The sequence below is a fragment of the Macrotis lagotis genome, chromosome 2 (genome assembly GCF_037893015.1).
Source record: "Macrotis lagotis isolate mMagLag1 chromosome 2, bilby.v1.9.chrom.fasta, whole genome shotgun sequence".
NCBI lineage: Eukaryota > Metazoa > Chordata > Mammalia > Peramelemorphia > Peramelidae > Macrotis > Macrotis lagotis.
Window position 1 is genome coordinate 171,937,704 of NC_133659.1, and position 14,317 is coordinate 171,952,020.

Sequence of the window (14,317 nt, forward strand, 5' to 3'; positions counted from 1 at the left end):
TCACTCTGACTCTGCTGTAGCGTAACTGAGTGGTGCAGCAGACAGATCCCTGGCCCTGGCGCCAAGAGGCCCTAAGCCCCCATACCACCCCTTAGGCCCAGAATCCACCTGGCCCTATGGTCCCAGACAGGCCATCCAATCCCAGCTCCTTGCAGGAAGTAAAAAAGAAAATGTGTTATATCTGACCACTCTCCCCCCATGGCCCATCCTCTCCTCCATCATTCACATCCCCACCCCTTCCCCCTGTCCCCCCTCTCTCGTTCTTACTTTAGATGTCTATACACCATTGAGTATATATGCTGTTTCCTCTCCTAGCCATCTCTGATGAGAGCGAAGATTCCCTCATTCCCCCTTGCCTCCCCCCTTCCATATCATTGCAATAGCTCATTGTAATAAAGAAAAATCTTATCACATGAAATATCTTGGCCTATTCCCCCTCTCCTTTTTCTTTCTCCCATTACATTTCCCTTTTTTCCTATTGACTCCATTTTTACACCATATTTTATCTTCGAATTCAGCTTTCTCCTGTGCTTCAACTATAAAAGCTCCCTCTACCTGCTCTATTAACTGAGAAGGTTCATATGAGTATTATCAGTGTCATTTTTCTATGCAGGAATACATGCAGTTCATTATCATTAAGTCCCTCATATTTTCCCCCTCTCCTCCAATCTCCATGCTTCACCTGAGTCCTGTATCTGAAGATCAAACCTTCTGTTCAGCTCTGGCCATTCCAACAGGAACATCTGAAATTCCCCTGGTTCACTGAAAGTCCATCTTTTTCCACTTGTGCTAAAATTTCTAAATTTCACCTCAATCACTTCACATTTGTAAATGAACTCACAATATTATACAAGCCTATTCCCAAAATAATATAAAAATGTGTCTGGTACAAAAAGGAAGTTTGCCTTATATATAAAATGTGAGAATTTGATAGTTCTCTGAAGATTGACAATACTTGGTACTTTTTCCCCCACTTTATTATCCTTGCTTTTTTGTGTTTGCTTGCAACATGACTAATGTGAAATATGCTTTGCATGTCTTCACATGTATAACTGATGTCATATTGCTTGGGAGGGTAGTGTCAGCTCAGTGACGCAGTGGGTAGAACACTGGCCCTGGAGTCAGAAAGACCTGAGTTAAAATCTGGCCTCAGATTTAATAACTGCCTAGATCTGTGACCTTGGGCAAGTCACTTAACCCCACTGCCTTAATTAAATAAATCTTTTTATTAAATAAAATCTTTTTTAAAAAGATATCATAATGCTTGCTTTCTCAACAGGTAAGAAAAGTATAAGAGAGAGAACATTTGAAACTCAAAATTTTAAAAACTGAATGTTTAAATTTTAAGTGTAATTGGGAAACATTAATGAAATACAGAAAAATAAAATTTTTAATCTTAATAGTATTTTTCCAATTACATGTAGAAATAGGTTTCAACATTTATTTTTGCAAAATTTTCTCCCTCTCTCCTTTCTCTTCCCAAGACAGCAAGCTATCTGATATAAGTTATACATGCACAACCATGTTAAACATAAAAATAATACAATTTTTTAAAAAAGATTCACAATGTGTGTCTTGGGCACAATCAGAAAAGTGATATTTAACTAACCTCAGAAAAGCAGAAAGTATATATAAGCATACTAACTGCTCACACCCAGCCAACTTGTTTGATGTAAGTGTGTATATGTTACTTGCTCAAAATGAGAGAAAATCCTGTGAAACTTATGGCAGCTGGCTTGGCAAAACAGATTTATTTTATTATCTTGGAGCATTCAAAAGTAGAATGTTAAATAAACTCTTACCTGTTGATGTGTTCCTTCAATATAATACATAGCTGTAAGCACAGCAAGCAGTAGTAAAAAAGACACCACAATGCTTCGGCGATGCCATAATCTTAAAAATAAATAAATGATAATCAGAGTTTCTTGTGGTCTCAATGTCAGGCCTCTTATTACTGTCAAAACAAATCCTTGTTGAAGCTGTTGGAATGGCCAGCATAGAGGATTCAATTAGAGGAAACTACTCAGTCAAAATGATTGTTTCTCTTTCAATCCATAAATATTCTGCCTTGTGAAAGTATCATAATAATCTGGCTTTCTTGCTTTGAACCACTTGAAGTCTTTCTTTCTTTATAAAATGCCCCAGCCTGCATCAGCCTAACTTCTATGATGAGAAAGCAGGTTAGGGCCTTGATAAGCTATGTAAAAACTCTACTTAACCTACATGACATTTGGAGTAGCAAGATTTACAAGTGCTAAGCCAAGGGGCAGAACATATTTTCAAGGCAAAGTCCTCTTTTGGCTCAAACTATTAATATAACTTTTACTACACACAAGGTTCACATATTTTGAACCTTGTTCCAATAAAGAATAAGGAAAATTTTAACTTAATAACTTTCAAAAACATACCATTTAGGGAGCTGACTTCTCTTAAGGAAAGAGCTCTTTTTTTCCCTTTTCAATCAAAGACCTTTTGGCCACTGAAAAAGCCTATAAAACCCTGTATTTTAAAAACTTTATATAAAATACATAGTATCCCAAGAATACTGATTATATTGAAATACAGTTGTCAAAATTTTTTATAAAAAACACATTTAAAGACCCCCCCCCAAGTCAAGAGTCTGACTTAAGGTAAATCAAGAAATATAACAAGTTTTTTTTTTTAGTTTCTTATTAAAAAGGGAATATTCAAGAAAACTCCAAACATTTTAAGTATTTTCTAATTAATCAGACAGAACTTGTAGTATAAGGTAAGAAATTAAAAGCCATAAAAACTAAATAGGTAGAAATATTTGCAAGTTCAACCTAGCTATCTTTTTTTAAAGTCTCTACAGAGAAAAGAGAAAAATATGCTTCCACAATGGTTTTTCCAAATGCAAATAATTATTATGGGTAAAAAAATATAGAGAGAATCATAGCTCAGGACTTCAAAAATAATTTAAAATAGTTTATATCAAAGGTAAAGAAAAGCTTTACTTTATGGTCCATTCCTTCAAGTTTATTAGGATTTCCAGAAAAAAATACTGCAAGGTAATTAGTGGCTGCCTCCACAGGACAATATTCTGCCTTTCTTCTCGATCCCTTCTCTTCTTTTCATTCAGTGAAGAGGGATCTGAAAGAAAAAAAAGGAACAAAAGAGGAAAATGAAAAATTCTTCCTTCTCATGTATGCCAAAAAGTCATGTGACTAATCTCTTAACTCCTTAAGATTGTTCATTTGAACTTTAACACTGAAATAATAAACACTAAATTATATCTTAGATATGATATGAATAGCTTAAATATGTTTCACCCCATGACATCTCTGTCCTTCAGAGAAGATATGCCTCAGGACACAATTCTAACTTAAAGTGGTGAATTACATGTGGACCTAAAACATGTTTAGAAAAGTTTTATTCCCCAACTTCAACCACCCAGACCTCATACTTACAAGTAGATGATTGTCCCTCCTTCTTCATAAGGAAGAATGAAAACAATTTTGTAAATTACCTCAATTTCCCTCTTCTCCTGAAACCCTGTCATCAATACCTACCTTTTACTTTCCTCTTTCCTGTCACAGAAGCAGATTCCTCACTCTTTAGAAAGGGTAAATTGCCTTTATTGCATTCTCTCCCCAAAAAACTACAATTCAAGTCCCTAGAGTCAATCTCTTTTTTCTTCTATATCTTCAATATCCCCTTCTGGCTTCCTTCCCAACTTTCTAGAAACATGCTCAGGTTTCTCCAATCCTACAGAATCTTTCCCTTTTTCATCTTTTATTTACTCCAACCAACTATCATCCACCATTGCTCATCTTCCTCTTACCTGAAAAAAAAAGTTTATATATCTATTGCTGCTAATTTCACTACCCAATCTCTTCTCAATTCCTTATACTCAACAAGAAAAAAAATCCATTGCTATAGGAAACTCATTAAAATATTTATCATGCTATAAGATCAACTGTAAAAGGAATTTCATGATCCTGTGAGGCTATCATTATTATCAAAAGGCAACGATAAATTACAGGAGCTGTAAATCCTTTATGCTGAATGAGTTTTCTTAGAGTATCAGGCTTGAATCATCCCACAATGTTTTTCATATGCTCTCACTGAAGCATAAAATTTCAGTTCTAAGCTTCCCACAATTTACCTGTGAAGTTTCCATTGTGCTGTTCCTTGTTCATCCCTGTAAGTCTCTGTTCACAATTTTTTCCATTCTCTGCCATTTCATAGATCAGTTACTCTTGAGGATCTGCAAAGCAAAAAAAAAAAAAATCCAGTTATAATAACATTTCTGCTTTGTTCCCATCAATGAATATTTTATCTAAATTTTAAGAAAGAATGGTTATAGTTTAAATCATAACATTATAGAACATTTAGAATGCACTTGGCATAAGAACTCATTAAATACCCATGATTAAGCAGGTGATTTTATAATTAAAACAGATATCGTTACTCTTGTCTGAATAAGGACTACAATACAAAAATATTAAAAATTAAATTTTGCCCTCAGTTCGCCAACAAGTATCAAAGAGGAGCAAGAAAGTTCTGTCTGTCCAGATTCTTCTTTACATAATCCTTCACTATCCATTTTTCTTACTCTTTATACCCATTAGTGTCGTTTGATTAAAGAAGATCAAGTTCAAGACCAGTCACATGACACGGTTCATTCAGTAACTTTAATCACAAACATACATTTATACATCATCATAACATGAAAATTTTAACCAGAAGAAAAACAAAAGGGAAGGAAGGAAACGAGCATTTATAGTAAGCACCAACTAATGTGCCAGGTACTGTGCTAAGTGATTTTATTACAAATATTTTCTTATATGATCCACTTAAGATATGGATGTTGGTAAGGTAACTGCTTTCATTTTTCTTACTTTATAGAGGAGAAAATGGAGGCAAAAAAAGTCAAATGACTTACCCAGGGTCACACAGCTAATATGTTTCTGAGGTTGGATTTGCCTGCCTGATGTTGGGCTTAATATTTTTATCTTCTATGCCATCAAGCTATCTTGACAAAAGAAACTATTTAGAAAATGACCCTTTATTAATTTTGTCTAAAACAACTTTTGGTGTTATGGACCTCTTTGGAGTACAGTGAAGTAATCTTCCAATGAGTTCTCTTCTCAGAACAGTCCTTTGTTGTTTATATTCATAACTGGAGAAAATGCTATATTTCAATTAAATGTTAGTGAAAATGGATGGAACTTTTTTCCATTTATGTTCACAGACATCTCTAAAACCTATGATTATAAAATGTAGAGGTTAGATTCAATGGCTCCCAGATACACTTCAAATACAAGTTGAAAGATCCATGATTTCACTTTCTTATCTTCAACTTCTCACTCTTTACTGGTTCTTTCCCTCAGTCTTTAAAAATTATCAAGTTTCCCCTATTTTTTAAAAGATAGTCAACAGATCCTACCACCTTCTCAAATTATCATCTTATATTTCACAGCAAATTAGAAGAAATATATACATTCATTGTTTCTACTTCTCAATACTCCTAAAATCTTTGCAATATGGCTTCCAATACACACACACACACACACACACACACACACACACACACACACACACACACATATTCTATAGATTTTTGTTTGTTTATTCTTAATTTCACTAACTCTACCCATTTTAAAAGTTAAATTTTATTTTCAAGAAGATATTTTTTTCTTCTCCTATCCCTATCCCCATTAGGAAAGAAAATCAGAACCCCTCTTACAAATATGTGCAGTTAAGCAAAAATGATGTCTACAATAGCCATGTCTTTAAAAAATAAATGTGTCTCAATCTGTGTTCTAAATCTATCACCTTACTCTATGTGGAGAAAGGTAGCAAATTACATTATGAATATTCTGATTCAGAGTTTCAAAGTCTTTCAAAGTTGTCATATAAATTGTTCTCCTGGTTCTGCTCACTTCACTCTGCATCAGTTTATATGTGTCACCCTAGGTTTCTCTGAAATCATGCTTTTCATTATTTTTGAAAGAATAATAATATTTCATCACATTCATATACCATAACTATTCCCCCAATTAATGAGCATCCCTTAGGGTTCCTATTCTTTGCCAGCACAAAAATGGCTATTAAAAATGTTTTTGTACCCATGGGTACTTTTTCTTTGACCCCTTTGAGGATATAGAACTAGTATCACTAGGTCAAAGATTATACACAGTTTAATAACTTCTTTGGACATAGTTTTAAATTCCTTTCAAAAATGTCTGTACCAGTTCACAGATCCACCAATAAGGCATTAGTTTATCTGTTTTCCCATAATCTTTCCTAGAGCAAAAGGGGAACTAAGGAAAAGTATAGATGGAAATGAACTCTTTGATTCAGACTTAGAAAAGAATATACTTTTTAGAACTCTGAACTTTTTTCTCTTTGATCACCACGGAGAACATTACCAAAATTTGAGGCTCCCTACAAACTACCCTCTTTTTTGGGGATACTTAACTCTCTGCATTTAGCAATGGAAGGTCATATTCAGACAAATATCATAACCTATTTTATTTTTTTCCATGAATGACAGTTTAGTTACATCAAAAAAAAAGGTCTAAAATCTAATTTATTTTAAAAGAATAAGAAGCACACATTTAGGTTGCATAAGAAAACAGTTCTAAACTGTATCTCTTGAAAAAACATTCTGAAAATTAAAATTTCTCCCAGTTATGTCCTCATCCCCATCTCCAAATCTTTTCAAGAAAAAACAGTTGGATTTTATGAGTTCTTATTTCTAAGAATAAAATTGTGAAATCATTGAAAGGATGTTTTTAAAGTGTTACAACAACAATTTTCATCTAAGCAAATAATAGGTCTTTTTTTTACAAAAAATTTCTGATATTTTCCCTCAGTTTCCTCTAAAACAAGACTGGAATTGTATTTTGCTTTAAAAAAAGAAAATGAACTTGCTTTACAAAATGCTAAATCAGTATACTACTTCACCAGCAGAGTATTAGAATCTCAATGTTTCTACATCCTCTCCAACATTTGACATTTTCCTTCTCTATCATATTAGTTAACCTGATAGGTATGAGGTGGTAGCTCAGAGTTGCTTTGTATTTCTCTAATCAGTAGTGATTTTGAGCATTTTTTCATGACTTATGGATAGCTGTGATTACTTTATCTGAAAATTACTTCTCCATATCCTTTGACCATTTATCAATTGAGGAATAGCTTATTTCCATAACTTTAATTCAGTTCCCTATATATTTGAGAAATGAAGTTTTTATCAGAAAAACTTGCTAACATCATACTGTAGTCTAGTTCAGAGGCATAGCCTGCCAACAAAACTCCCAAGGGCTGCAGAATCAGTTTAAAATGTAATTTAGGAAACTATATAAAATATTAAATTAAAATATTAATTTGTGGTTTTCTAAGTTAATCTGCTTCCTTTAAGGATTTTCTTCTATTTGAATTTGACTCTGATCAAGCTCATATATCTCTATTTTGTACACAAGGATTCTTTGTGGACAAGGATGCTTTTCTCTATGATCTAGAGAAATTTTATCCACAGCATTTTCCTGAGCTCCCAATCTAATTACATTATAAAACAAAGGACATTAAGTTAGTCAAATACGACCCATTTTTAATGAAGTAATGGTGATTTTTATCCTTGCCTCCTTTTCTAGATGTCTACTAATCATTTCTTAAAATATATTTAAAATTAGCTAAGCTTACATCTACAATATATTCTAGAATATTGTCAGAAATGGAAATCAAGACAATTGAATTTCATTACAAATACTATGCTCTGAACCAGAAGAATATTGTTCACCCTAACAGCAACATTGGGGGTGATGGTCAACCTTAATGGACTTGCTCATTCCATCAGTGCAACAATCAGGCACAATACTGGGGTATCTGCAATGAAAAATACCATCTGTATCCAGAGAAAGAATTGTGGAGTTTAAACAAAGACCAATGACTATTACCTTTAATAAAAAAACAAAACATTGTTATCTTATGTAATTTTGCTATCTCTTATACTTTATGTTTCTTCCTTCTCCCTCATCACATCCAACTTAGATCAATGCATACCATGGAAACAATGTAAAGAATAACAGACTGCCTTCTGTGGGGGTGGGAGGAGGAAAGCAGGATTGGGGGGAAATTGTAAAACTCAAAATAAATAAAATATTTTTTTTTCTTTTTAGGTTTTTGCAAGGCAAATGGGGATAAGTGGCTTGCCCAAGGCCACACAGCTAGGTAATTATTAAGTGTCTGAGGCCGGATTTGAACCCAGGTACTCCTGACTCCAGGGCCCGTGCTTTATCCACTGCGCCACCTAGCCACCCAAATAAAATCTTTCTTAAAAAAAAAAAGTCGTAAAAAAAAAATACTATGCTCTTCTCTTTTCAGAAAAGCAAGGTAACATCTGCCCCTCACTGCTGGATAACTCCTGCTTCATCAATAACCAGCCCCTAACACCCCCTGCCCACCAACAACCTGGAATGTAATTTGTCTGGATTTGATATCTTAAATTAATCATGTACAGTCAGATACTCTTTTACCATCTCCTTACTTATCTTTCAGCATCTGAGAAAGGGCACTGATAAATTAAAAGTGTAGCCAAAAGTCTGTAACATGGATGGTAAAAGGAGGCAAAGTTTTTGTTACATTCTAGAATCCATTTTAAAAATTAAGAATGAATTCTAAAGAAATGGAGAGACAGGGATAGAGCTGAATATACCTATCTTCAAGTATTTTAAAACCTGTCAGGATTAGATTTATTCTGTGTAATGGAGTTTTGGTGCATGCCCAGATGACCCTAAGATGGAGGCAACCATTGTTTGTAGGAGAAAACATTTGGGGTTTGATTACTATATACTATATTGGAGGCATGGCCAGAATTGACTGTCTTTAAAATGACCAAACTGAAAGTTTCACACTCTTTCCAGTGGAGCAAAGGGAGGAAATTCTTATTTACTAAAGGCAGAGGCCCTAGGGCTACTTTCTTAAGACTCTATGGCCCAAGGGCGGCTAGGTGGCTAAAGCACCAGCCTTGGAGTCAGGAGTACCTGGGTTCAAATCCGGTCTCAGACACTTAATAATTACCTAGCTGTGTGTCCTTGGGCAAGCCACTGAACCCCATTTGCCTTGCAAAAAAAAAAAAACACCTAAAAAAAGACTCTATGGCCCAGAAAAATGAATTAGAGGTTTTTGGTCATGTCTTATGTAGTTTGAAGTTCTGTTTTTCAGTATAATGGGACCCTAGCAATCCAAGATTAAAGATGCTGCCTTGGTAGTGGTTTCTTCTGCTCACTGGATAACTTAAAGCAGCAAATGACTACCTAATGGGTATGCTATAGTGGTGATTCCTCTTTAGTTATGGCCAATATAGACATCCAATGAAGTGTCTTTCAATTCTTAGATTCTTAGACCTTTTTCAACCCTTATCCTTCACTTGGCACTATGGTTTTATTTCCACTATTCACTTACCATGCATTAACTCTGTATTAGTTACTTGGGCTTCTAAGTCATATTTAGACTGCAATGTACATGAAAACAGAGTTCCCATATTCTTTAGCTTTCTATATATTTCTATATGCTTTCCAAGTATAACATAGCTTTGTACACAAGTGCTTGATATTCAACTGAATTGATTCTTCCACACTGTAAAATTAAAAATTTTAGTTTAATTCTATTTTTGACAAAGTTAAGCTGACATAGGTTTAATAATCTCCCACACCATGTGGATCTAAACTTGTTACTATTGAAACTTTCCTTACATTCTAAAGAAATTTGCCTGTCAAGCTTGTGGTGCAGTAGATAGAACACCAGTCCTGGAGTCAGGAGAACCTGAGTTCAAATCTTACCTCAGACACTTGAAACTTACTGTGTGACCTTGGGTAAATCACTTAACCCTGACTGCCTCACATCCAGGGCCATGTCCAGTCATTCTAATCCATATCTGGCCATTGGATCCAGATGGAAGAGAAAATGAAGTTTGTGACTTAGCACAGTATACCCTAGATCAAATTTAATTCACATGCATATCATACTATCACTTTCCTGAAGTCATCATCTTCTTCAAAAACAAAAGACAATAACAAAACAACAACACTTCCAACCTTTTCTCTGGGTGCTTCTAGTCTTTTGAGTCTCAATCCTATTATTTTAGTTTGTATTTACTCCCTGGTATAGTCCTCCTTTATAACCTCACACACCATCCACTCAACTTTATTGAAATTGATTCAACCAAGCTTTCAGACTACTTCCAAGTCTGTAGACTAACCATAACTCCTGAGGATTATTCCCAGTTATCAAAGAGGCAGTAAAGGAGGAGAAACTTAACAACCTCCTTATTACCATTTCTACCAACCTTGTCTTATCTTTACCAGGGAAAGTCCAAATAATGTCTACACCAATCAGAAGGTCTATTCACGTTTAAAAGACCCAATCATACTTTAAAAGACTCACACAGGATAAGTAATTAAGTAAATAGTTGTCCCTTCAGTCTTAACTGTGTCTTACAGTCTTAATTGTGTCTAGGTGAGAGAAGCTAGTAACTCAATTTACTGGTCACTTTCAGCTTAATAAACTGATTATACTCAGACCACTGTCTCTTAGTTTCCCATAATTTCCAAGCAAAACAACACAGATGTGCACCAAAAAGTGCTAAGTTTAATTTTCTGTAGCTGAACAAAATAAATGAAGGAAACAAAGCTCTGAGGGTAGGTCAAAAGAGCCCAGTGGGAAGGATGGAAAGATTTAGAAAAGGCACTGTAGTAAATGGAAAAATTCAAAGTTCTAATAACAGAAATTTTATTAATCACCTTCAGACCACAGACAATGTGTATGACAAATAATATCTAGAGATGGGCATTTCTGGCTTCCTACCAATCAGAAAACTTTTTAAAGGTAGGTCACAATTGTATTGGGTGAAAGAAGATAAAGGGAATCTTTAAAGTAATATTATTTGAAAAACAGTACTACCATCCATTTGTATAGTATTTTATTCTGTTTAACCCAGTTTTCAAACATTCCCTCATCTGATCCTCACAAAACATATGAAGCATATAGGGACAATTCAGAGAGCTTAAATGATTTGCCTGAGGTCATCTAGGTGGTGTTGAAGACAAGACTCAACCCAGTGATTCTGCCCATCCCGTCTAGCAATAAATTGAAGTCTAGCAATAAATTGAATAAGAAGCCCAAGGTCACAATGCTAATCAGAAACATCAGTGTGACTAAAATTTTGATCTCAATTCATCAGATGCCTTTTCTGCTGTCCTATGTAGAACAAATAAATGGCAGGAAACTGTGTAAAAAATTAAGTGTTATGGCTTCACTATTTCATTGCTTGCAGGTGGCCTGGGAGAAAATCTAAACTAAATCACTGTTCTGAAAGATGTATGAGATTAATACCATAGAAGACAACAAATACTATAGGTACAACAAATACAGAAATTCTATGCCAGTCTGTGTGGAAGACCTGCTAGAAATCTAGGATTAAGCATAGATATCCTGTTTGCTGCTGCCTATACATACAACTTATCAATGGGTCCCCTCATTGTCAGGTGAGCCAGAAAAGCAAATGAAGCAAGATTTCACAACTGACAAAAAGAGACAAGTCACCAGTGGTCTCTTGAAGGCACTTTTCAGGAAGGCAAAATGTGACTCAAAAAAATAGAAGAAAAGTGAAGATCCTTTCCACCCCATTATAATGGGGAAAGGAATGCACTAGGGTCTTCCCCTACTCCCCAAGTGAAACATGGACTTAAATAGCCGGGCTTCAGTTTTCGATGTTGAGCTATTTGATAGTGCAAAAGATTTTGGTGACAAAGCTGGATCTTTAGGAGCAGGTGCTAAGCTGCAGCTGCAAAGGGAGTTGTTTCCCAAGATACTGTTCAAGGGCATTGACACTTTCAAGGTTCTTAGGTTCAAGATCCTGACTGTCTCTATCAGTGTCTCAGGGAAGTAAGGGTCAAGACATAGGTTATTTGATTTGTCTTACCTATTCTACTTCCTGTACCTCCCTCAGGATGCCTTACTGCTTCACCTTGGCTGATCTGTCTGCCCTGTAGGTAGAAGCCAGGTAGCAGTTGGTGAGGATGGCTAGCTCTGTCTCCTCAGAATTTTCTTCCTCCCACAGATGAAGGTACTGAGTGCTGAGAATTAAAGCAGGAAAGGTGGTCTTGGGGTGATATCACTCCCAGGGTTCTCATGCTTATCATCTATTGGGGCTAGCTGGAGAGCAGGTAGCAATGCTGATGGTAAAGAAGGCAGACTCTACACAATGCTTTCTTCCAATGATGGCTGTTGAGACTGAACTAGAAGCAGGTCTGATAGTCTCAAGATGTTACATTTAGAAATGAAAGCTAACTAAAGAGACAATGACCAAATAAAAATCAATTTATTAGTTAAGCTAGCTGCAAAAAATAAATTTGGTCAATGGTCTATCTTAATGACAAGGAGGCAAAGATAAGGCTCATCAGCCTTAATATAGTTTTGGGTAATAATGAGTTGAGTGAGTGGGGAAGACATCTGACTGGTTTCAGGGTAGACAGCATCATAAGGGGACAACATGAATGGTTACATCAAAGAAAACTGACTAGCATCCACCTGGGGCTGATAATCACCCTTCTCTGTCATTAAGGAAAACTTGATTTATGGACTGATCTGTTTCCTGAGAACATTGTTAACAGACCAGACATAGTAGACTCACTGGCTCCTAAGAGGGTTTTTTTTTCATTCTTTTTTTTTTAAGGTTTTTGCAAGGCAAATGGAGTTAAGTGGCTTGCCCAAGGCCACACAGCTAGGTAATTATTAAGTGTCTGAGACCGGATTTGAACCCAGGTACTCCTGACTCCAGGGCCCATGCTTTATCCACTGTGCCACCTAGCCACCCCTAAGAGGGTTTTTTTTTAGGGAGATAAGACCCTCCATGATTGTACAAGGACAAGCAAGGATGGAAAATATACTTTGTGAAAATATACCAGATCAGCTTGTAGTACTTTAAAATAAGATCTGGTAAGAAACAAAACAAAACATGAACAGTTTTTCTTGTAACTATACCTTTAAACTAACTCAGAAAGCTAAACTCCTGAGTTCAACCTGAGGATATAACAAGGGACTTTAAGCAGTTGCAGACTCAAATATAAAATCAATTACGTTGTAGAATCAATATTGTAAGAATCCATATGTTAGAAATGAGAGTTAATATTAATTCTGATCTAAGGCTTTTGAGTTTGGAAGTTTGAATGGCTTAGGGTCTAAGGAGAAATGATGGTCAAACTGATGGTGGTGATTTGACTTGCCTGGGACATGGTGCCGCCTATGTCTCAGTGTGCCTTGCTATTTCAGCCAGCCTGGCTTTACCTACCTATATAACTGTGATGGGCTGATCACACTGTTCAAATGCCAAACATATACTTGTCAAAAAGACTATTTTATAGTAAGTTCACACAAGGCAAGTATTCACATGATAGTAAGAAAAAAGTAATACAAGATACTATCAAGGTCTCTCTTGAGAGAGACCTTGAGAACTTTGGAAGTGATTTTTTTTCACATGGGAGACATGGGCACAGGATCACCTAACATGACACCAGAGAAAGTTCTGTGCTTCACAAACAAAGCAGAATTTTAGGAGCTCAAAAAAAAAAAAGTGAAACGCACAAATTTAGCCCCAAATCTTCACATGGCTTATCTGTGCCGAACTTGTGGTAGAGTTTTTCAAGCTCATATTGGTCTGATCAGTCACATTGAGACAGACTATAACTTGACTCTAACCTAATAATGTCAATTTGGTTCTCTCTAAGAATGGCAACAACCAAAGAAACTATTTATTCATCCATCTTTCTATTCTGCACAAGTGAGTCTAAGTATTAGGCTCCCAACTGAATATACTAGTAGTGAAGTTATTGGATTCTGTTATAATTATTCTATGATTCTTTATTGCTTGGTATTCTCTTTTCTTTGTGTAATAAACTATTTTTCCATAGCCAATTCATATTTATACACGGATCTACTTTAGACTTCAAGCTCATAACCATTTCTATAATTTCCAATTCTATAAACAGCAGCTATTATTCAGGAATTGAAAGTGGTGTTGGAATAAAGTATTGGGTAGCTTAATTCCCCTATTAAGAATATAGATGACCTTAGAACAACTAATGCCATCTAGAACTACATGGCTAGGCAAAGGATCTAGGAGAGAGAGACACTCTAAACCCATATGAGCTCCAATATGCTTACCAAAACAGATAGATAGCTAGATAAATATCTAAAATATAGTACTTTGAAATAAAGGATTTCTAACGGCAACTTTTACGTGTATAGTTGAGTTACTTCTCTATAAAAAAAAAGGTGGGAACATTAATGTTTT

At 35.4% G+C, this 14,317-nt stretch overlaps 1 protein-coding gene across 2 annotated transcripts in view; it reads right to left on the minus strand.

Moving 5' to 3' along the window:
• VMP1 (vacuole membrane protein 1) overlaps positions 1-14,317 on the minus strand; it is a 121,309-nt gene that overhangs the window by 92,469 nt on the left and 14,523 nt on the right. For both annotated transcript variants that reach the window (XM_074223570.1, XM_074223571.1), the window contains exons 2-4: positions 4,127-4,228; positions 2,976-3,111; positions 1,803-1,893 (exon numbers count right to left, since the gene is read on the minus strand). In XM_074223570.1, coding sequence (XP_074079671.1) covers positions 1,803-1,893; positions 2,976-3,111; positions 4,127-4,202 — 303 coding nt within the window. In that variant the 5' untranslated portion in view covers positions 4,203-4,228. The remainder of the gene's footprint in view (positions 1-1,802; positions 1,894-2,975; positions 3,112-4,126; positions 4,229-14,317) is intronic.